A 24,440-nucleotide genomic window follows, 5' to 3' on the forward strand; every position below is an offset into this window, starting at 1 on the left:
CCTACGAAGGCTACATTTTTAAATGTGAAAGATCTGCTAGGTACATTTCATAAACGTTTAGCAGTACACAAGCATATATATGTCTCAAAGCTTATAGACAAGGACCCAAAGCCAAAAATGTCAGTTTTTGCTTTTACGGGGTCTCAAACAGAAATACAACATTGACATCGCTCGTTTTAAAACTTTCCAGTGAACCTCTTAGGCTTTTATTATAATTGCGTTATTGTGCTCCAGTTTTTCCTTTTTTTTTTTTTTTCTTTTTTTTTTTTATGTACTGAGGGACGAGTTAAAATTCATTTTCATGCTCTCAGGCCCTGCAGTAGTCTCACTCTCGGTGCTGAGTCAGGTCTCTGGTTGAGGAACGCTCTTAACTTCAGCTCTGTAATTATTTCTCTTCTGTTTCATGGCTGCTGATAGTCTCAGAATGCTCGCTCTCACAGATGTGCTCATGCTTTATTCATTGGTAGCCAATCAAAATGGTTTTGTTGCAGAAAATGACTAAAGTGAGTAATTCCAAATGTGGCGCTGCCACTGAGGTGATTGGACATTCCTAAATCTCACCACAGCTCAGTCTTGATTTGTCTAATATTTACATAAACAATACATTGAAGATCTTGCCAAGCTATAAAGTTAAACCTGGAACCCAAAATAGCTTGTCTCCAAGCTTATATTATACTCAGATGAATTGTTAACAATACAATCTCAATCTTTCAGGTTTGTTCCGTGAGTTTGGCGGAGCACGGTGCGTGCACAACATTGTGAAGTATCGTCAGTGTCGCGAGCACGCTTTGATGATCATTCAGCAGCTGGTGCTGTCGCCATCTGGAGATGATGACATGGGCACTCTGCTCGGCCTTATGCACTCCGCACCGTCAACGGAACTACAGCTCAAAACTGACATTCTGCGGGTGAGGCACATTCATATCTCCGAGAAGAAATAAGTGTGCACATCCAGCCTAAGTTGGTTACAGGTGCAGGTGACAATGGAGCAAATGTGGAAAAAAATATCCACAAATTGAAATTAATGTTCCAAAATTTTATTTAACAACTGCAGTGTTTTGCCAAATGGTCAGATGGAGACCTACTGATCAAAATGTTTCAGTTTGGTAAATAAAATGTATTTGCATTGATATGTGTTATATAATATAATAGTAAATAGTATTATATAGAGAGCATATGATATATTAGTTTGCATATATTAACTTTTTCCCTACATTCATAAATCTAAAACATGGTCTTCATTTAAATTACTCTTAATTTATTTTATCTTTTTAAGTTTAACCACCATATTTGCATAAAATACACTGTTCAAAAGTTTGGGGTCTGTACATTTTTTTTTTTTTTTTTTTTTTTTTATATATATATAAATGTTTTTAAATATTCTCTTCTGCTCACCAAGGCTGTAAAAAATACAGTAAAAATAGTAATATTGTGAAATATTTTTAAAAACTTTTCTATTGTAATATATTTTAGAATGTCTCTGAAATTAAAGCAGCCATTACTCCAGTCTTCAGTGTCACATGATCTTTCAGAAATCATTGTAATATGCTTATCTGACACTCAATTTAGTGTTGAAAACAGTTGTGATGCCTAATATTTTTGTGAAAACCATGGTGCATTTTTTTCATTTTTTTTTTATGAATAGAAAGTTTAAAAGATCAGCATTTACTCAAAATAGTAAATGTTACAAAAGATTTCTCACTTTTAATCAATTTAATGCATCCTTTCTGAATAAAATATAATTTATTTAAAAAAAGGAAAAGAAAAATTCTTACAGAACCCAAACTTTTGAATAGTAGCATAGAAAGGAGCTTCCTTATTGCACAATTAACTTTCATTCTTATGATTTAAATTTGAATTCACTTGTCAACGATTTTGTTGTTTCTCGTTAGGCTTTGCTGGCTGTACTGCGTGAGAGCCACCGTACACGCACCGTCTTCCGCAAGGTGGGCGGCTTTGTGTACGTGACCTCCCTGTTGGTTGCCATGGAGCGTTCCCTCTGTTCTCCACCTGTCATCGGCTGGGAGAAGGTCAACCAGAACAAAGTCTTCGAACTTCTACACACCGTATTCTGCACTTTAACAGCAGCCATGCGTTATGAACCTGCCAACTCGCACTTCTTTCGCACTGAGATCCAGTACGAGAAGCTGGCCGATGCAGTGCGACTTTTGGGATGTTTTTCTGATGCTAAGAAAGTTGGTCCAGCAACTGTCTTCCCTTCAAATGCCCAACCATTCCAGCGGTTACTGGAGGATGAGATCATACCTGCAGAAAACGTGTGTCCCACACTCAAGCACTGCAGCAAGCTTTTCATCTACCTGTACAAGATGGCCACCGACTCATTTGACAGGTGTGTATAAATGAAAGTTGTCTTTTCTTAATGGATAGAAAGGGTCAATGTTTTTTGGTGAGATATCAGTAACATGGCTGGAAAAAGAAAAAGAAATCCTCCTTTTTAAGGGAGCAGTTCACTTTTAATTGAGAAATTTTAAGAGGACTTAAGTGAGGATGGGCATTACGAGTGATTCAGTCGAGTACTTTTTGCACACAAAAATACTTTTAAAAAATTATTTTTTAAAAACAATTTAAATATTTTAAATATAATGTATTACATGTCTGTGAAGTTTATATATTGTTTTATTCACATACATTGCATCCCTAATTATTTTTCAATATAAAATAAATGAGCATAATATTTAATAAAAACACTTGGAACAGCTACATTTGAAAATCAAAATGAACAAACCAATTTAAAAAAGATAAAAATTAAACATCTAATTAAAAATTAAAAACACATTTGCGCTAACCCAGATCTTAGATAGAAACCACTTTTGAAAGTAGACTACTGCCATCAGGGTAATTAACATGTAATTAACAGGGTAATTAAAAATGTCTATTTTAAAGGCCAATTCATACTGTACCTACAGACGCCGACCAACAGCAATAGACACTTTGACACTTTGACCCCTGTCAGCATTTGTTGGCATTGGTCAGTGCTTGTTTTCATCGATTGAACATGTTCTGTCGTGTTATATAATCTATAATCTGTATTATCTGATTATAATCCGATTGTCCACATTGGTCACCGTCTGTCACAGTGTTAATTTTGACAGCAAATTTTGATTTAGTTTTAGTCATATTTTATTCCTCTGAATTGTTGAAATTATAGTCTAGTTTTAGTCGACTAAATATCAAGATCTACAGTAGATTTAGTTGACTAAATCTAATGAGTTTAGTTAAATTGTAATGCATTAATTAGGAATTTCTCAAACATTTCCAAACCCATTATATAGGCTACTCAGATTTAGGCAATACAGATTTAACTGCTGTGACATATAACATTATCTTAAAATTAAATAAAAACCACTACTCCTAAAGAAGAACTTGGTCTTCTTTTCAATAATTGATATATACATTCTTTCTAACTACTTGCATACAACATTATTCTTTCAAGCAGACATATTTATTTGTATAAATTAAATATAATTAATCCTTATTAAATAGAAGTGTGATTTTCTCTCTTTTGTTGTTTGATTAATATTAAGGGCACAGACGACAGCAGGTTTATTAGGCTGCTGTCACTTTAAGACTGAATGCGCAGATCCAATGCACTGATGTACATTCGATATTCTGAAAACTGTTTACATTTTCTTAAGACATAACCGACTGTTTATGTGAATGCTCTCCAAAACTGACATAGATCAGCACATTACAATTCAAATGTGCGCATCTACCACACAGGACATCAGTTCTGACTAGATCTCTTCCCAAATCGTCCTTCTCTAACATTTTCGTCTCATCAATAGATTTTTCATCATTGTTTTTGTCATTTTGTCATCGTTTTTTATTTAGTTATCATCTCGTTTTTGTCTGTAAAAAATAAATAAATAAATAAATAAAAAATAAATAAATAAAAAAATAAATAATGACAAATTATTTGTTAACGAAATTAACACTGGTCTCTCGGTACAGTCTGAATTGGCCTTAAAAAGACTATTGCATTTGTATCTTTTCCATTAATGTTTTTTATGTTTTTATTTAAAAAAAAAAAAAAAAAAAAAAAGTCAATTCACTCGCCTAATTCACACTGCCAGCACAGTGTTTCTTTTAGCATTTTTTTTCCACCATAAAAATGAATGTTAATTTGGGTGGAATTCGTGATTCTAACAAGAACCAAATTTACAGATCAAATTCAATGCTATTGGCTCTTGGATGCACTTAAAAGCAATAAAACATTTCCTTTCATTATGTCAACATTACGTATCCTGAGTTCCACCCGATATATTCAGTTTTAACAATCAGGAATTCATCAGTAAAGTTTTTTTCTTTTTTTTTTCTACGGCAGGCAAAGACAAAGGACAGTTTGGGTAGTTTGAATAATGTTTTACGACTTGAGTAGTTGATGCAGAACGAGTACTCGACTAGTTGATTACTAATGCACATCCCTGATCTGCTGATAGTGTCCTTTCATTAATGTATCTTTGTCGTTAGTCATGACCTTCTAAAGAGATGCAGATGCCTTCACATGCTATCTGAGTGTAGCTGTGCTTTGGGCTTGTGTTTGTGTTAGATTTGCATGATCTGTAGTTCTTCTGAGTTCTATGTGCTGTGCCCTGAGCTGTATATTCAACAGGAACTAACTGCCTCCCTCTCTTGCTTTTTCTCATTTCTTTGTCTCTCGTAACCTCTGGCATTGCCTGGCTGCACACGCGGGGTGTGTGTGGTTTGGACCTGCTGTTTGTGTTTGTATGGCTGTGTGAACGTCTGGTCTGTCTTCATGTTGATTGTTTGGTCATGACTCTGCGTGTCCGTGTGTTTGAATTGTTGTAGTCGTGCAGAGCAGGTGCCCCCCTGCTTGACTCACGAGACCTCACTGCCCTCTCCTTGGGGCACGCCAGCAATCGCCAGGAAGAGGTACTGCTTTCTGCCACCTCTTCCTTTTCTCCCTCTCTTTTTCTGTTCTGTGCTTGTCGAGTGATCAGACCCTTTTTTCCCCACAGTCTGTTTACCTCTCTCTTCCTTCCTTTGTTCACTTTTCTCTTACACCTTCCTTGGGTATTTCATTTCTGTCCTTTTGAAGGGATAGTATTACCCCAAATTGAAAGTCAGTATTTACTGTCATTGTTTACTATAGCGATGTACAATATATTGGTACCTTATCAGTAATCTGACAATATTAGAGATTTTTCATTTGTAATATTGCACACAAGTACACTACCATTCAAAAGTCTAGGATAAGATTAAAAAAGTTTTCTTAGTCTCTTTTTTCTCTTCAGCTCACCAAGGCTGCATTTATTTGATTAAAAATATTGTAAAATTGTAATATTGTGAAAGATTAGAGTTGTCAAAAGTACCGACTTTGGTACCAAGTCAGTACTGAAATTTTAAAAATGTGACGATACCAGCATTTCCCCCCTAGCATTCTGAGCGCTGTTGAGCGGATTCTTAAAGACCTCTGATTGGCCAGTGTTTTCACTCGCTCAACAGATATGTCTGTAATTGGCTACAATGATCAACGCTTCAAAAACATGTTTTATATAGACATCTTTGACGCTCTTCACCGAGTGCTTACACAGATACACATGGGAGCGTTTGAAAGCAGGCGTCTATCAGTGGACACCTGGTTTCAAAAGCTCCCGTGTGTATCTGTGCAAGCACTCGTGAGGAGCGTCAAAGTTGTCTATATAAAACATATAGTTAATTAATATTACTCCGTACTTTTTTTGTGTAATTACACTATAAGAATGTCAACATTTGAATGGTATTGTAAATCTTTTAACATAATTGAATTATGCAGAGCTGTATATTGTACATCATAATGTTGTGCCTAAATATAATTGCCTAAATATTATAGTGTCATTATCTTAAATTTATTTAGACAAAAAATTGTGTAGAATATTAGTATTATACATTAATCTGAACAGATATCACTAGGAATTGTCAATAAAAATAATGACGTAACCGATTTTATATTTTTGGGTGAACTATCTCTTCAGTTCTTACAAAGTGTTTTAACCAGACACCATATGACAATTTGATGTGATAAAATGTATCTCTGCCATGTAATGTTTTTTGTTGTTGTTGTTGTTGTTTTTTCTAACAAGTCCCAACTAGCTACAGGACATTTAGCTGATATAAATTTTATATCAGCTAAATGTCATTTATGGTAGCCCTGCCCACCCAGAAATGTTTTTGGTTCAAAATCTTGCTCCTTATAGCTGTTCATTAAACATAAAATATGTTCTGTCATTGTGCTGTGCCAGACATTTTTGTTTTCAGTGTTAACAGACAAATTGCTTGTCGTAGAGCATCACATCTGTTTAAGATGCTGTTATTCATCTCCCTCTGATCAGAGTGATTGCCGTCTCCAATTTTCCTCTCTTTTCTTTTCCTTGATCATCTCCTTGACCATGTTTTCATCTTCCTCTGCACCATCTCATCTGCCGTGTTGAGCTACGTTGCTTACCCGTAAAGCTTTGCAGTTGCAAAAATTTCCCCTCCTCCGGTCATGCTGACAGCTTTTTTTTTTTTTCTTTCTTTTTTTTTTCAGTCATTTTGCTTTTCAAGTTCTCTGTGGGGAGTTATGATTCATAAGTAACATTATATCAAAGCGGATATTGTTTAAATGGCATTTCAGTGCTGTATTTAAGAGTAAGTTAACTACGACCAAACAGAAATCCTTCTTTAAAATAAGCTGTCTTTTTCAGCTGTTTTAGCTTTTATCTGAATAAAAGTGCCAAGCCAAAACGTATAAGTGAATTACACTTTTCAGACACTGACACTAAGTAATGAGACTAAGAAGAGCCATTAAGTGATCTTATCTTTCCGAATAGACATGGCTACCACGGCTCATCCAACTCTGCTCCTAGTAAAGCCATAACGGACCTAAAGCTGCACTTGGGGAATCAGTTCCAGCACTCTTCAGACCCTGTAGTCATCCACCCTGGAGCAGTGCTGGCAATGCTTGACCTCCTACCCTCCGTTTCTTCTGACACACAGCCTGAGGTATGAGCTGCTTGTAGACATAGTGAGCTGACACATTGTTTGGTGTCTGCTTGGGAATGCCTATCACAAAATTTTAATGTTGGCATGTAGCTAGGACAGATGAGAATGTGTTGCTGAGCTTGTCAGCATAAAATATGGTCATATACTTTGCTGTATCTAGGACGCTACCTCAACATTTTTTGTATACACTACAGTTCAAACATTTATGGTCAGTAAGATTTTTTTTTTTAAATTAATACTTTTATTCAGTAAGGATGCATTAAATTGATAATAATTGATAATAAGTGCCTAAAGACATTTATATGACTTCCCTGCCCCTTTTAAGACTTTTTTCAAAAGTTAAGGACAAATCTAGCAACTTCTTGGACAAACCTTATCTTGATTCTTATTTTGCCAACTGATCTATATTCATATTTATATAGATCAATGAATTTGCCATTATGATATCATCTAGTGACATTTAGCTACCAGTTTTAGCTACTTTTAATTGAAAGCAGTTGGCAACACTGAGGAGCACAACTGTTTTGAGCATTAAATCAGAATATTAGAATGATTTCTGAAGGATCACGTGACACTGAAGACTGGAGTAAAGACTGTAAATTCAGCTTTCCCTCACAGGAATAAATTACATTTTAAAATATATAAAATAGAAAACTGATATTTTAAATTGTAATAATATTTCAAAATATTACTGCTTTTACTGTATTTTTGATCAAATAAATGCAGCCTTGGTGAGCATAAGAGACTTCTTAAAAAAAAAAAAAAAAAAATCTTACCTACCAACTTTTTAGTGATAATGTGGGATAAAGGCTGTTTCAATGTGCAGCCATGTTATACACTTTAAATTCCCACGTAGTGCTTCTTAGGTTTGAGACGAAGCCAAAACACATCTTCAGTTTAAAGATTTGTTACCTTAACATGATTTGTTTTTCACTTACACAGTAAGTTGTCAAAATTGAGGAATTTTATCAGAATGAAAGCCGTCTTTTGGGTATTTTGTGTGAAACTTAAGGCTTGTTCCCATTTAAGCACTTTCGACAGGATTTTGTCGTGTTTGTCATGATTACCACAGAAACAAATTTAAGCTGCTCCCTTGAGAGGTACAGAGAATATCTAGAGAGTTGCGTGCTTCGATGGAAGAAAGTGAGGCAACACATTGGCTCAAATTTAAATTATCTTCTGTGTTAATCGATAGCAAATGTGGCGTGCTGATGACATAAATGAATTTGTATGTAACCCAGAAAATTCCTTTTGTGTCTTCTGAAATCAGGCCTATAAGAAATTTTGTTTAAGGATATAAAAAAAATGATCTATTGACACTATATTGGACACTATTGCAGGGTTCGCAATGAGAATCTGATACACTGATGTTTTTGTTGTCGCTGTGATGAGGATTGTCCACAGAACCTACTTGACTAGCGATAGCATGCTAAGTTTGGCTTGTACCACTGCAGTGTGAATTTTAAATTTCAGATCTTCAGTGTTTATCTGAACTAAGTGTGGTACTAAGTGAAGTGTACTACTAAGTGTCCTGCAGCTCACTTCACCCTTGCTCTGCTCCTTAGCATGCTCTGGACCTGCAGCTAGCTGTTGCTAACATTCTACAGCTGTTGGTTCATTCGGAGAGGAACCAGCAGATCCTGTGTGAGGCAGGTCTGCATTCACGCTTGCTTCAGCGCTGTAGCTGCGCTTTGGGAGATGAAGATCACCCACTCCACCCACCTCTGCAGAGGATGTTTGAGCGACTAGCCTCCCAGGCCCTACAGCCGATGGTGCTCAGGTGAGTCTAGGTTTGCTCAGAAGATTTTTATTACGGAATTTTTCTTCGAAAGAGACTGGAAAAGATATAAATATAAAGTATTATATCAAGAAAATGAATAATATAATATAACTTAATAAAATATAATATAATATAATATTAAGAACAATGAGGCCCTGCTTGCTGCTACTACAATACAATACAGCATATATAGTATAGTACACGACTAATACAGTGTTGATTTGGAGGGACAGCTCTTTGTCCAGTACATCTAAAGGCCTCAGCAATATTTATTGATGAATACGTGAATAAGTGATGAATATTTATGAATAGTATCTTAATGGAACATGTTTCTGCCTCCAGCTTTTTATCGATTGGCCTCCAACATGAACTGATTTTTGTTTATACAAAGACCAGATGAGTCAGTTAAAATCTGTCTGCACTTTGCACGATTCAGTCTTTTCTGATTCGATCTTATCACAGCTGCACGTTTGCATAAAAGGAAAATGATCAAATTTGACACATCTTAATATTATTCAAAGCTCTCCATGGGTCTTCTTCAAGTCAAACGGATTAGCGATTTCAATTTTCCGCATGGCTGGTCTAACGTGATGGAGGATGCAGACTACAAAATAAAAAACAAAACAGCAGTTCACTCCATCTCATTTGAGAAATCAATCCCTGGCTTGTGTCTTGGTTTAAATGTCAAGCAACAGTCAGTTCTGGAAAAATCTTTCTGCAAATATATATAATAATAATAATCATAATAATATTACTTAAGTGTTTGTGTATTGTTATTATTATTTGTAATGAGTAGAAATAATAATAATAATAATAATAATTAAAATTGTTGTTTTTTTAATACATTTTTAATTGCATTTAACATTTACAGTCGTTGCCTTAACGTATTTGTTGTGATTAGTTTTCTTAATGTGTTGTGATGGGTTATTGCTGTCTCTATAAAATGTTTTTATATATTTTCCAGGGAATTTTTACGACTAGGGAATCCTCTGAATTGCGGTGCCTGGGACAAAAAGCTCCTGAAGCAGTACCGGGTCCACAAGCCGAGCTCCCTCAGCTATGAAGCTGAAATGCGAAGTAAGGAAAAAAAAGATTACATAAAGACTGCTAGAACTGTCAGTGTGCTTTTGTACCATCCCGTAAACAGTTTGTGTCAGTTTTATGTGGTCTTGTCTCTGTGGTTTCTCTGTGGGCCAGTGAAAGGAGGGACATTACTTCAGGCTTCACTGACTGTGGTCTTTGGTGAAATGCCATCAATCACCATCAGAATCAAACAAAACATTCTCCTTTCGCTCTCCTCAGCTCTGCCAACTGAGAGCCGTTCAATTGAACAGGGTTTTGCTGGAGATGAGATCCCAGCTTCCCTAATTACCAGTGAAATTACTTTTCTCCAAGCTCTCGGCATGTCCAGCGAGTCCTTGCTAATTTAAAGGTTTCCTGCTTGCTTAGTAGGAAGTCTCTGAGGAATCCTGCTGTCGGTCCAGGGTCTAGTGAAAGCGGATATTTTTGTTGGTTATATCCACAACAGATTATCTCGGAATGAAGTTATTTAAGAGAACTCTAATTTAAACTGAATTAAAAGGTTTTTCAGGACAGGACATTTCTCGGCTTGTAGAATGTCACATTTACAACATTGCTTTTTAAACCTTAAGCATATTTTTTTTTACCTTTCTGTTACATTGCTTCAATCTTTAAACACTTAAATGCTATGTTAATGTTATATAGTAGTTCATCAAACATATCTAAAAGAAACAGAAATTGTGCTTCCTAATGTTTCTTAAAAAACCCCCACAAAAACAGCACATATTCCTGTGCCTAATAATGCGGTTGAGGTGAACTATAAAGTCACTTATACTAACAGTCATAACTGTTATTTATGTAACATCACAATTGAACATTAACTCATTCTAATCTTAAGTTAATAGTGTAATACTAAGTGAGCAGGAGATTTTACGGGACCAGACTGACTGTATATTTGACCTTTTGCACCTCCAGACAGCATGACCCTGTCCATGGAAGGTTTTGGGCCGGATAGCGTGTTCACAATTAATGAAGACAATAGCCAGTACCGGATCAGCCGAAGTCTGGTGCGATCAGCTGAGGGCAGCACTGTGCCCCTCACCCGAGTCAAGTGCCTGGTCTCCATGACGACGCCCCATGACATCCGTCTCCATGGATCCTCCGTCACGCCCGCCTTCGTGGAGTTCGACACATCATTAGAGGGATTCGGGTAAGGCTGTCAGTGCTAGTCTCAGCCTATCTTTTGAAGATAAAGATTTGTTTGCGCAGTCACTGTTTGTAAGCAGACACCTATTTTGGATTCATTGGCTTTTGTTCAAAATTTGTTAACTAGATATATGCATCAATCAAACATTTATCTGGTGTTGTGCTTTAAAAAGCTTGACCTAGTTTAAAGCTCACAGAAAAACAGAGGCTTGAAATGCGCTTACATCTCCGAACGTATCACAGTTCAAAGCGCAACAAAGAATCCACACTGAGCCTCCATCTGTTTCTGTTTAACATAATCCCATCAGGGTACGTGCTAAAACTGAAAATAACAGATCTTTAATTTTTCATTTTTTCATTAATTATGAAAGCACAGTGATCATCATTTGTCTTCTTTCCAAATTATTAGCTGCTTAAATGGGAGATTTATGTGTATGAAATGGGTCAACGGTTCTGTTTTTGCACCCAGCACACATAATGGAGACCCACATGCTTCAAGTAATATTATTTGCGCACAGATTGAATTTTGTTAGTTTCCCAATGGCCTTTCTATTGCTTGAACAATTGTGCAGCAGTTCTACTGACTTGAATACAACGATTCCCATTAAACCTGCAACAACTGCACAGACAAACCAAATGATGTATCTTTTATGTGTCTTAGCCAGAATCCTCTTGTGTCTTTAAATACTTCCTCCTACATCTGAATAGAACATGCAGCTTAGAATAATTGAAGATGTAAAAATCACTTGTACTGGCCCTCATCTCACGGATACTGAGAAAACCAAGCGCGCACACACACACACACACACACACACACACACGGACACAGCACGTTCCCCATCTGCCTTCATGAAAAATTCATGTAAACACTTTCTGTATTGGGCCTTGCAGACCAGCCTAATGGTGCTGGGATAAGAGCTTTTTGGGTTATAAGGGAGCACACAGGGAGGAGGTGGTGGACATTAACCCCCCTGTTCACACATATACATAGGCTTCTATTAGGGATGCACCGATACCATTTTTTAAGGACGAATACGAGTACCGATACTTTTTTTCTAGTACTCGCCGATACAGATGCCTATACATTTATTAATTTCTCTTTTTTTTTTTTTCTTTTTTTTTTTGATGTTGCAGTTTTCCAAGCACAACACAGTGAGACTAATGAATGTAGGACAGCTTCTTTATTATTACTCTAATGAAAAAATTAATAATTTTTATGTGCTTGTCACAAACTTAAAGAACAAAAATTTCAGTGTCCAATAACCTTCAAAGGGCATAATTACCAATATATATAATTGTTGTTATATAAAAAGAAATTTACAGACAAATTACAAACAATAGAACAAATATTATAGAGATACAAATTAAATAAACTTGTTTTTCAGATGCATTAGGTTTATTTACCATGTATACATTTATTTAACATCTTTTGTTGTTTTATTAACATTAATGACAAATCTAGGCTACGGTCCCTTTAAGACCGAATCCATGGATATTGACACATATCCTGTTTTCACCCAAATGTTTACGTCGACTTAAGCCATAATCGACTGTATTTACATGAGATACTCCACACGATGGACATTTTGAAAACTATGTGTTCATTTGACCATTCAGGCGCAAGGAGAACTGATCGCGCGCTGTCTGAGAGAATTGGGATCGCGCGCAAGAAAGAGAGCGCGCGAGCGAGAGGTAGCGCTTCTGATCTGTGTCATTCAGCGCGATTCCGCCTATCCCGCCTTCATTAATCGATAACGAATTGTGATTGAAAGCATGCAGTTCGCAATGTGTGGGTTGTTATCATTAATTTTGAAGTATTTTCACACCCCTGAGGCTGACATTGTTTCTGCTGCTGTCGTCGGTGTCTCTGCACGGAAAATTCTGTCAGTTACGTCACGTGAGGTATCGGTCTTTGGTATCGGGTATTTTTACGAGTACAAGTACATGAGCTTGGTTTTACTTAAATATTTTTTTCCAAGTAAGGATGTCTCCAAATGTTCCCAAAGGGAGGCTTTGTCATATGTAGTTTACTTTCGCGAGCAGTTTTGTGTCTCTGAATTGAACCCTTGCTCACACACTTCCATGTCTGGTGGGAGGTGTTAATGTTTCACTGTTTTTGGGTGTATGCTTGTGTTGTTAGTATGATGTGGGATGTTTTTTTTTTAACGCCACCGTTTTTTCAATATTAAAATGACATATGAGGCTTCCTTTGTCAGGGTTAATTAGCCTCCAAAGAGACTCATTTAGCTGTTTGAGTGACACTTGGTGGTTTTCTCTTTATTTTAATGAATGGCAGAATGTTTAATGAAGCAGGGATTGACAGGAATTTTCCATTGGGTCGCACCTATTTTCATTATTTGCTTCTCTAACATGTAGTAATATCTGCTGGTGTTTGAATAAGTTTTATAAGTGATGTTTGTAATCAATGTAATTCAGTGCTGTTATGATGAGCACACTCTGTCATTGTTACATAAGGCATGACACCCACAAATAAACATCTCCTCTTTAAGCCAAATGTGAAATATTCCCACATTTTACGACTGTTACTGAGAGACGAGAATAAAATGTGTGAAATGTATGAGATGCTGGGATTCCTGATAAATTGAAATTCATTTTTTATTTTCCCATCTTCTCTCTCCAGCTGTTTGTTTTTGCCCAGTTTGGCCCCTCACAATGCACCGTCCAGCAATGCTAACACATCTGGAGTCAGTGACGGGGCGGTGGTCAGTGGCATGGGAAACGGTACGTGCTCATAAACACACTGTCCCCTGTGATTTGCATGACAGCAGCCAGTATCTTCCCATTCTTTGGAAATCTTTATGAAGATAAAGCCCAAAGTATGAAGAAATTATAGATTAAATTGATAAAGTATGCTGCAGTTATTCATCCATTAAGTTAAGAATAATGTACAAGGAGCAGGTCATTATCACACAATAAAACTCGTCTTGGTGATCGGGATCCCAGAATCAAAGTAATGATCAGCTCAGTGTACATTATCCCACTTATTACAAGGCTACTTACCAGAATAATCAATAGGTCATGTCCATGTATTTGAGTTAATATTATTTTATTATCATGCTTAGAAAAATAATGTTACAATGTAGAAAACAAGTGTTTCAGCAACAAGACAAAGGCTGCAACAATATTACGATATTCGTCTATATATATGTGCTGCTGAATATTTTTGTTGAAAATGAAAAAAAAAATGTTCAGCATTACAGCTGTTTTCAACATTAATAATACTAAATGTTTCTTGAGCACCAAATAAGCATATTTGAGTGATTTCTGAAGGATCATGTGACACTAAAGACTTTAGTAATTGTCGTTGCAGGATTAAATTAGAATAGATTTTTTAATATATTAGAAAAGATATCTTAAATTGTAAAAATGTAATAATAAAAACACAATATTACTTTTTTTTTTTTTTTTTTTTAATCAAAGAAATGCAGCCTTAGCTATAATGTTACATGTTCCTCTATTTTAAATTCTCCCTTTTCATGTTCCAACAATGTTTTTATTGCTTGCTTTAACTTCTCGGATTTAAATGTTTACTAAATTCATTACTGAAGTCTGATTCACAAGATGGTGCCAATTAGCTATTCTAACGATATGAGAGAGATGAAAATAGCAGTGGTATATTGCCATGGACAATAGTAAAATATAGTTTATCAGTTGTTATGTGATTGACCAAAAAGAATCAAGTTTTCCAAACTGTGAAACACAATTTTTGAGCAGGTTTTTGAACAAGTTTTTGAGTTTACAAACGTGGGATAGCAAAGGATGGCATTGCAGCTTGACAGAATTTTAGAAGCGTCTTGGCTCATGACAGGCGGGAGGTAGAGGGAACAGGAGCACAGCGCTGTGACGGAGTTTTTGCAAAGATGGTGGAGTCTAGAGAAAAGAGGTAAACTTGACAGAGCTTGACAGAAATTGTTTGTGTGCCTTTGCTCCTGTTCGAGCGGCACCGGCTCACAGCAGGCCTGAGTGGGCGTACAAGTGCCTATGTAGTATTAATGATGTGATTCAGGGCTCGCTGCCTCTCCATCTCTCTCTCACCTCCTCTCTTTCTTTATTTTACTGTCTCTCTCTCGTTCATCCTCCCTATTTCCTCTCCCTCATCTCCTCTCTCTCTCTCTCTGTTGAATGTAAATGGATGATTTCAGTATTTATAGATAGACTCCTGCATCATATCCTCTGACCTATTTTCGTCGATGACATCATCATTTCTTGCTCAGAGAGTTTCATTCAGATTCCCTGCAGTCTAGTTCATTGTTCCTGTCTCTCTTCCAGGGGTTTCCTGGGTTTAGGGTACAAGCCAAAGTGGATTTAGTGTATCCAAGTAGCTTAGGATAAATTTTCAAGAATGTGCGCTTGATGTAATAGATCATTATGCAAAGTCCAGATTTATTCAGTGACGATGTTGGTCCCCAAACCATATAAAAAATTATTTGAACTTGAAAATAAAAGATTAAAATAAATACAAAAATACAAAACATGTATTAAAGTACCTCTGTGGTGAAAATCAAGTTTTTAATGTTGTTTATATGGCTTTGTGGTGTTTTAATATGCTTTAAGACAAACCTTGTACAAATTCATAAGTCAACACCATTGCTGAGTATTTTCTCTTTAAAACTGTAGTGATCTAAAGACAGCTTCAAAAACGTGGTTTCAAATCGCTGGTATTTCTATTTTACAGCAGATTTCTATCTCAAATCATGAAGAGTAATGGCTGCTGAAAATTCAGCTTTGTCATAACTGGAATAAATTGTGCATTTAAAATGTAATAATTGTAATAATGTCACAATATTACTTGTTTTACTGTATTTTTGATCAAATAAATGCAGCCTTGGAGAGCATAAGAGACTTGTTTCAAAAATATATATAAAAAAAAAAAAAATCTTACCAATCCCAAATGTTTGAACAGCAGTATCATTTGTAATGAAAAACAAACAAACAAAAAAAAAATTCACTAGTGGTCTCAGACTTTGGGAACCCACTGTATACTTTGTCTAATAAGTTCATCGCCTGTTCAAGCAGCATCAGAATTTAAAAGAGGTCATATCTGTCCAATAAAAAGCTATTCTGAAATTAATCAACATTAATATACATGTAACACTGGACAGCTGCTACTGTTATGTTTCATTCTATATGCAAATGTTGCAAAAAGGGAAAGTAACTCATATTAAATATCCTCATTTTCATCTCTCCAGGAGAGCGTTTCTTTCCACCCCCATCTGGCCTGAGCTACTCGACGTGGTTTTGCGTTGAGCGCTTCAGCACGCCACCCCAGAGTCACCCTGTGCGTCTGCTCACGGTGGTGCGACGGGCCACCTCATCTGAGCAGCACTACGTGTGCCTGGCCATTGTGCTGTCCGCTAAGGACCGATCTCTCATTGTGTCCACCAAGGAAGAGCTGCTTCAGGCCTACGGCAAGTGTTTCCTACAACTTCCTCTTCTAGCTCTTTAGTCAGCAAAGTTTTAATGATGTGGAATGTTTGTAAATCAGATGACCATTTCAACCTTTCTTCCTCTTTACGCAGATATAAAAAATCAATTACAAACTTTTAAAATGATTTTTTTTTTTTTTGCGGTTGTTTGTGAACACATTAAACAAGTAATTAACAAATTTTAAATATTAATTTAGCTTGTGATGTCACCACGCGTTTTGTAGGAAAACTGCTGATGGACAATTAAGTAATTTTATGTAGCATTTAAGAGCCTATTCCTTCTGAAACGCAGAGGAAAAGTTCCTTTGTCTGTGGTTAGTGACGTGACATCATTTCCTCTCTCCCCTCGCAGTGGATGACTTCAGTGAGGAGTCCTCCTTCTATGAGATCCTGCCCTGCTGTGCTCGCTTCCGCTGTGCTGACCTCATCACCGAGGGACAGTGGCACCACCTGGTGTTGGTTATGAGCAAAGGAATGCTGAAGAACAGCATGGCGACTCTCTACATCGATGGTCAGATGGTCAGCACGGTCAAGGTGTGGCCCAGCTCCTGATGTGGACACCTCTGTTTTGTTTTAACTAAAGTACTGTGGCATAATTATCTTTTATGCACAAAGGTCAGATCTGAAATCTGGTGATTCCACATGCTTCATTAGCAGCCAAATCACCAGTTCCCAAGACTACTGTTAAACAATCAATAGATCTGAACCTTTCTGTTAAACAGATTAACCAACAGATTAACCAAAACATATTTATTCCTTACTTGTTCGTCACACACAAATCATTTTAAGCAGCAAATGTGGGAAAAACTTCAGCTGTTGGCCAGTTACAAAAGTGATTAAAGTCTTTCCCCCCATTTATAGTCTGGACGAGATGATGGCAGAGCCAGTTTGCAGATTTGAATTGGACCGATTTTAAAGAAATTTGCGTAGTGTCTAATGGGAACGCTTTGATGTTTTAGCTTCAGACTATAAATCTATCCAGTCAGTGGATATTAAACATGTTTGATTTTTTTGAGTTGATTTTAAAACACTTATTGTTTTCATTTGTCATGCATCTTCTAGCTATGAGGCACATGTTTCTGTGTGAGTTTGCTGTGTTCAATTTAAAAGTCTGGTAGTGCATGATCTTCTGTTGTTTAGTGTATGTTGCCCAGTTTTTCTCAGACCCTGTTTACACCTGGTGTTAAAGTGCATTTTGGTAGATTGGATCAGGACTTCGGTCCTGATTTCTTCAAAGGAAAGGGTCTATGGGTGGGTAAAAGTATGGGCTTTTCAGATCTTTTGATCTAATGGACAAAATAAGCTCACACAATGTTCTGCTCTGGTAGCTGCAAGACTACACTGAGCGTGGTGAGTGCATGTTAGAAATCAGGAATGGTGAAAGAACATTGTGCTTGGTATTTCATCTTCAAACCAAACTTGTGCCTTCAGCCGACAAAGTTTAAATCCTGCCTGGCTAGCACACTTCCCATAATGTTTATGCATCAACTAAGTAGGCGGAGAGTAGGCTGTTCAAACGCATTCAACCACATGAGCATCTACAGTTAAAAGCAGTCCTGTCAAATGCGTTTTAAACTACCTCTGGAAGTTGTCGAAGGTGGACAAGCTCAAAACGTTTTAGACCCTGTTTACACCTCTATTTAGCATCCATCCACTTGTGATACAGTCAACCAAAATGCATCTTAATATCAGGTGTAAACCGGGCCTCTGCAACAAATTACAATGTCGGCAAGTGTATGATATCTAGTGTTTTAAAATCTGTTCAGATTTTAAAAGACGTTAGTTTATTGAGGACTCACACTCTCCTCTTTTATTTCTCATTGCACTTGTCTTTGTAGCTGCACTACATTCACAATGCTCCCGGTGGCTCTGCCTCCACAAACCCACCTGTGGTGAGCACGGTGTACAGCTACATCGGCACACCACCAGCCCAGCGCCAGCTCTCCACTCTGGTCTGGCGACTGGGGCCCACTCACTTTCTGGAGGAGGTGCTGCCTGCTGCCAGTGTGGCTGCCATCTATGAGCTGGGACCCAATTATGTAGGCAGTTTCCAAGCTGTTTACCTGCCGTGTAAGTACCTGTTATGTTACACTAGGTAGATAACTAGAGATCAAAAGATGCTTAATATCAAACGTAGATGTTTATTGTAAATTAATTAAATATTTTATCTTGTGTGTAGTTGCTAGTTGTGGCTTAGGATTGTGACAGGGTTTCTTCTCATATCTCCAGGTAAAGACTCAAAGACCGAGGCTGTGCCACCCTGTCCTGTTGCATTGGTCCCTGAAGAGAAGGTTTCCTTCAGTCTCTTTGCTCACTCTGTATCTACTCTCACTGTGGCCAAGATACGAAAGGTCTACAACAAACTGGACAGCAAAGCCATTGCCAAACAGGTAAGCAGTCTCACCTTCTTCCTGCTTCTTAATGCTAAAATTATATATATATTTAATGCAGTAATTTCAATTAAATATTAATTATTGATGATTAAACATTGATGATATTAATATTAAATATTAAACGAATATTAAAAAATAAAAAAAAATTAAACATTGATGAATTCATGTAATGTATTAAAACAGTTACATGAATAATATAAAAGTGCCCATTTTGCATTACATTTTATAAATTGACATTGTCATATGAATCACTTCCTGTTCAAATTAAACTGAACACCCACCAAATAATCATGGCCATAAGGAAACCTGTGTATGTATATCAGACAGACACACATACACACACACACACACAGTGTAAATATATAGTTTTTTTTTTCCCCCCTAAATGTAATTTATTCCTGTAATTTTCAGCAGCCATTACTTCAATTCAATTCACATTTATTTGTATAGCGCTTTTCACAATACATATCGTTTCAAAACAGCTTTACAGAGAATGCATGTCATCATTACAATTTAGAGAATGCATTTTGCTAATAATGTAATAATTTAGGCAATTAATTTACAATCACTGTTAGCAATTTAATACTCCAGTCAGATGATTCTTTAGAAATCATTCTAATATGCTGATTTGGTGCTCAAAAAACTTATTATTATTAATGTTGAAAACAGTTGTGCTGCTTAATATTTTTGTGTAAACAGATTTTTTTCAGGTTTCTTTGATAAATAGAAAGTTCAAAAGAAGAGTATTTATTTGAAATCGAAATGTGTTACATTTGTCTTCACTGTCACTTTTGAACAATTTAATGCATTCCTTGCTGAATAGAGGCTTAATATATTTTTAAAAAATCCCCCCAACTTTTGAAAGGTATATGGGATGTGCAGACTTTCTTTACATTTGATGCCGAATTCTTCAGGGTACATATGTTTAATGCAGCTTAAACTGTACTTCAATGTTATTGTTAGTTGAAAGCCTAAATCAACAAAAAAAAATCTAATAATAGTGTGGACAAGGGGTACAGTTTTGTAAATTACGTGTTAAAGTTCTGCATAAATAAGGACATTCAACTTATGTGAAAATTGGCAGAGCTTTTTTGTGGAAAACAGCTTATAGACATAATTTCTTTACTATTTCTTTAGGATCATCTGCAGAATTCTAGTATTGGACACTTTTTGGTAGCTGAAAGTTAGCCAAAATATTTATTAAATAAACATGCGAGGGGTTCAGAATGTGTAGAACTTTGTGTAGGACGAGTGTTCCAATTCTGCAGAAATTTGCAGTGCAGGCAAGGCACCCCCCCCCCCCCCCCCATAGATATTATTTGAATGATAATTTTTGAAAAAGCTGCTCAGAGACATTTTCATCCTCTTTCAGCTTGGAGTTTCCTCTCATGAAAGTGCCACACCAGTCAAGCTCGTCCATAATGCAGTTGGCCATCTCAACGGACCAGCCAGGACCATTGGATCTGCAGTCATTGGATACCTGGGTGAGTGTGTGTGCTGTTTTCATTAGCACAGTGGAGATCTGCTTTTTGCAGAATAAATACACACAGCACACCCTCTCCAAAAAGCCAGCCCTTTCTTTCAGTGTTCATGTATTTATAGCTACAATCTTGTTCCATGTAGGTGTGCGCGCCTTCGTAACCAAACCAGTGGCCACCAACCTCCAGTACATCGGAGGAGCAGCTGCCATTCTGGGCCTGGTTGCCATGGCATCAGACGTAGAGGGTCTCTATGCTGCAGTAAAAGCCTTAGTTTGTGTTGTCAAGAGCAACCCGCTAGCTAGCAAGGAGATGGAGCGTATCAAAGGCTACCAGGTGGGCTGCAATAACAATTACTCTGTGAACTTTGAACTGAGGATGTCCTCTGTTCTCTGTAGCTGTAGGATGTTATGAGCCAATGAGGTGGCAAATTAAATGCTAACAGTGAGCCTGGGCAGCCAACTGATGTGATAAGTGGGGGTTCATAAGGGTGGGCATGCTGGGATGTGCTGGTTTAAGTATAACAGATGGTGCATTGTTTTATTTCTCTGCTGCTTTAATGGGGTCTGTGTAGAGAATGCAATGTTTCATAGAGCTAATGTTGATTGTGGTGTCACTGTGTAAGGAAAATGAATGGCTGAGTGTTGGGTTGCAGCCTGTTTTAAACTGATCGGATCACTGAATCCTTCTGAAATGAGTAGACTAATGAAAATTTAGCAGATCATTCTTTTGCATAGACCTTCTGTTTTTGTTGTTTTTTTTCCCTGTCAGCTTTAGATAATTTGCCTGAAAGATCTTCTTTAACTGAGCGTCTTCTGTTATAGCTGTTGGCCATGTTGCTGAAAAAGAAACGACCTCTGTTGAACAGCCATATCCTGCACTTGACCTTCTCCCTGGTTGGAACCGTCGATAGTGGCCACGAGACCTCCATCATCCCGAACTCCACAGCCTTCCAGGACCTGCTGTGTGATTTTGAGGTGCGAAGCTCACACGAGGAGCCTTAGTGGTTCTGTGATTTTACTCACATCCAGCAGATATACAAAGAATGACTGACCTCTTTTAAACATCCTGTCAAGATGTATAAATATCTCAGACTGACAAAACTGAACTAGAGGCACTTGTTTCTATTGTTCTGGCATAAGAAATCCAATAGTTTTGTAACGTAGTTTCAGTGGGCCTGTTTACTGGTCACTTCATGCATTTTTTCTGATGGTATAGCTATCCGATCGTGAAAGACCAGGTGTAAATGCCCTCCGAAATGCTTTAGAGACTGATATAAATCCAGTCACTCAAACCACTTCAGGAGGTGGTTTGAGACACATTCCAAACGAAACTGGACAAGTGTAAATGCATATGGTTGTTGAAGCCACAAGTGTAAATTTTACTCCTCCCAAAATGGTAAAAAATAAATGTGAGAGAGCATGTTGTACTGACCCCCGGTAGCCATATATTTGTGTTTTTTTTATCTTCATATCTGTTGATCATATCTTTGATCATATCTGCTTTCGTTTATGTGAACTCTGGTAAATTTGCATGTAGCATGGGAATTGATGATTAAATGTATTTATATTCATTTTATGGAGACACATTTATGTGGCTAAGTGTAAATGGAACTGTTTTAACAAAATTAGATAGCTATCCGATCAGTAAAAATGCATGGTGACCATTTATAAATGAGCTCAGTAAGTGGTCTTCAGTTCTGAAACGGTTTTGTTTCAAAAGATCATGAAATTTGTTTGTTTTTAATGATATCCATTTTTTTTTTTTTTTTTTTAATAATGTGGTGTTCTTTCAGGTTTGGCTTCATGCTCCCTATGAACTGCACCTCTCTCTCTTCGAGCACTTCATTGAACTTCTGACTGAATCCAGGTAATCCATCTGTACTTCAACATTCCTTACTGAATCTTTGATTCAGGGCAATTGATTGAAACCTTTCTGCAATTTAATGATACTTCTTTGGGCTTGGTCTTTACTTTTAAAGGGTTAGTTCACCCAGAAACGAAAATAATGTAATTTATTACTCACCCTCATGTCGTTCCACACCCGTAAGACCTTCGTTCATCTTCGGAACACAAATTAAGATATTTTTGATTAAATCCGATGGCTCAGCGAGGCCTGCATAGACAGCAATGGTACTTCCTCTCTTAAGATCCATAAAGGTACTAAAAACATATTTAAATCAGTTCATGTGAGTTCAGTGGTTCTACCTTAATATTATAAAGCGATAAGAATATTTTTATGCGCCAAAAAAACAATATCTAATGATGGCCGATTTCAAAACACTGCTTCATGAAGCCTTGGAGCTTTACGAATCGAATTAGTGGTTTGGAGCGCCAAAGTCACGTGATTTCAGCAGTTTGGTCATTTGACACGCGATCCGAATCACTAATTCGACTCAAAAGATTCATAACGCTCCAGAGCAGTGTTTTGAAATCGGCCATCACTAGATATTGTTAAAAAGTCGTTATTTTGTTTTTTTTGGCACACAAAAAAATATTCTCGTCGCTTTATAATATTAAGGTAGAACCACTGTACTCACATTAACTTTTTAAAATATGTTTTTAGTACATTTATGGATCTTGAGAGAGGAAGTACCATTGCTGTCTATGCAGGCCTCGCTGAGCCATCGGATTTAATGAAAAATATCTTAATTTGTGTTCCGAAGATGAACGAAGGTCTTACAGGTGTAGAACGACACGAGGGTGTGTAATAAATGACATTATTTTCATTTTTGGGTGAACTAACCCTTTAAGCACTATAGAAGGCTGGTAGTGCACATTAAGCATCAGCATTATGATGGTGACCTAGCAAATCATTCTAATATTATCTGATTTGATGCTTGTGGTAGAAATTCCCTTACGCACCTGACTTAAGCGAAACGGGGCGTCTGCACCCATAGGCGTCTCCATTTCGACACCTACAAATTTATACTCTACTAGGTGTTTCCACTTCGACACCTGCTTCGAGTCGGACGACGTCTCATCCCTTGTGAACACTAAGATCTTGGGATTAAGATCTTTAATGTTCCACTAACCTGCAGTGCAGCAGTAATCAGACAGTCTCCAGACAATGCCTTCAATATGCTATAATCACAGTCGGGAGGATCTCGGAGCAATTTCAGAGAAAAATCCCCTGACAAAGAGGGTACAATAGTTTTTATAAAAAGGAACATGGTAAAGGTGACACGTTTCATCACCTCGATCATGAGGTTGGACATACATAACAAAACTAGACACCTGTCTAGTTTTATTTCTCCTTTTGTTATTTTCAGACACAGTAATTCTGGCCCAAGTGTTAGACACATTCAGTATCAAAAGCATATATAAATGTTATCCCTGTAAGGAAAGAAATGTTGGTTATGATTAATTAAAATTAATGTTAAAAATTAAAATTTCTTCCACATGCTCAAGAAACATTTTAGTGTTTTTCACATTATAAATGTCTTAATGTTTCTTTTGATCAATTTAATGAATCATTACTAAATAAAAGTATGAATTTCTTTTGGGAAAAAAAAAATCTTACTGACATGAACTTTTGAATGGGAGTGAATAAATCACATGATATATGAAATGTGTGGATTTTTCTCCAATATGTACATAATAGACAAGGGGAGAGAGAATATGAGAGGGGGAGTGATGTTACTAAATTCAGAGAAATGAATTAAACTATTATCTCTAACACAGTTTTTAATTGTTTTGGTTCTCAGTGAAGCTGCTAAGAATGCCAAACTATTGCGGGAGTTCCAGCTGATCCCCAAACTGCTGCTGACTCTGAGGGATCAGTCTCTGTCTCAGCCCACCATCGCTGCCATCGGCAATGTCCTAAGTCTCCTGCTGCAGGGCTTTCCCAACTCATATGACCTGCTCAGGTAGGCACAGAGATGTAGGCCCTTTTAAATGTATGCTGTCTAAACCACAGAGAGGAGAAGACTGAATCTGAATCAGAATTGACACATTCAGATCCATCTGATTTTGGACAGTTTCCGTTGCCACAGAATATACTGTGTTTAGAAGCAGAGGTGGCTTGAGGAATCATTTCTGTTGTCTAAGAATTATTTGGATAAATATTACAATAATAACCAAGAATTGTCTTGAAAAACTCTACAAAACAC

At 36.9% G+C, this 24,440-nt stretch overlaps 1 protein-coding gene across 6 annotated transcripts in view; it reads left to right on the forward strand.

The window, feature by feature from the left end:
* wdfy3 (WD repeat and FYVE domain containing 3) overlaps positions 1–24,440 on the forward strand; it is an 80,382-nt gene that overhangs the window by 33,155 nt on the left and 22,787 nt on the right. For 4 of the 6 annotated variants that reach the window (XM_051893612.1, XM_051893610.1, XM_051893611.1 and 1 more), the window contains exons 11-27: positions 715–908; positions 1,893–2,350; positions 4,831–4,914; positions 6,834–7,005; positions 8,571–8,785; positions 9,750–9,862; positions 10,781–11,015; positions 13,653–13,753; positions 16,222–16,440; positions 16,811–16,992; positions 18,297–18,528; positions 18,688–18,848; positions 20,224–20,335; positions 20,475–20,665; positions 21,154–21,306; positions 22,125–22,198; positions 24,036–24,197. In XM_051893612.1, the coding sequence (XP_051749572.1) occupies positions 715–908; positions 1,893–2,350; positions 4,831–4,914; positions 6,834–7,005; positions 8,571–8,785; positions 9,750–9,862; positions 10,781–11,015; positions 13,653–13,753; positions 16,222–16,440; positions 16,811–16,992; positions 18,297–18,528; positions 18,688–18,848; positions 20,224–20,335; positions 20,475–20,665; positions 21,154–21,306; positions 22,125–22,198; positions 24,036–24,197 (3,058 nt within the window). The remainder of the gene's footprint in view (positions 1–714; positions 909–1,892; positions 2,351–4,830; positions 4,915–6,833; positions 7,006–8,570; positions 8,786–9,749; positions 9,863–10,780; positions 11,016–13,652; positions 13,754–16,221; positions 16,441–16,810; positions 16,993–18,296; positions 18,529–18,687; positions 18,849–20,223; positions 20,336–20,474; positions 20,666–21,153; positions 21,307–22,124; positions 22,199–24,035; positions 24,198–24,440) is intronic. The other 2 variants (XM_051893614.1, XM_051893615.1) reach the window with 1 other exon arrangement.

Source organism: Ctenopharyngodon idella, chromosome 5, assembly GCF_019924925.1.
Source record: "Ctenopharyngodon idella isolate HZGC_01 chromosome 5, HZGC01, whole genome shotgun sequence".
Classification (NCBI taxonomy): Eukaryota; Metazoa; Chordata; class Actinopteri; order Cypriniformes; family Xenocyprididae; genus Ctenopharyngodon; species Ctenopharyngodon idella.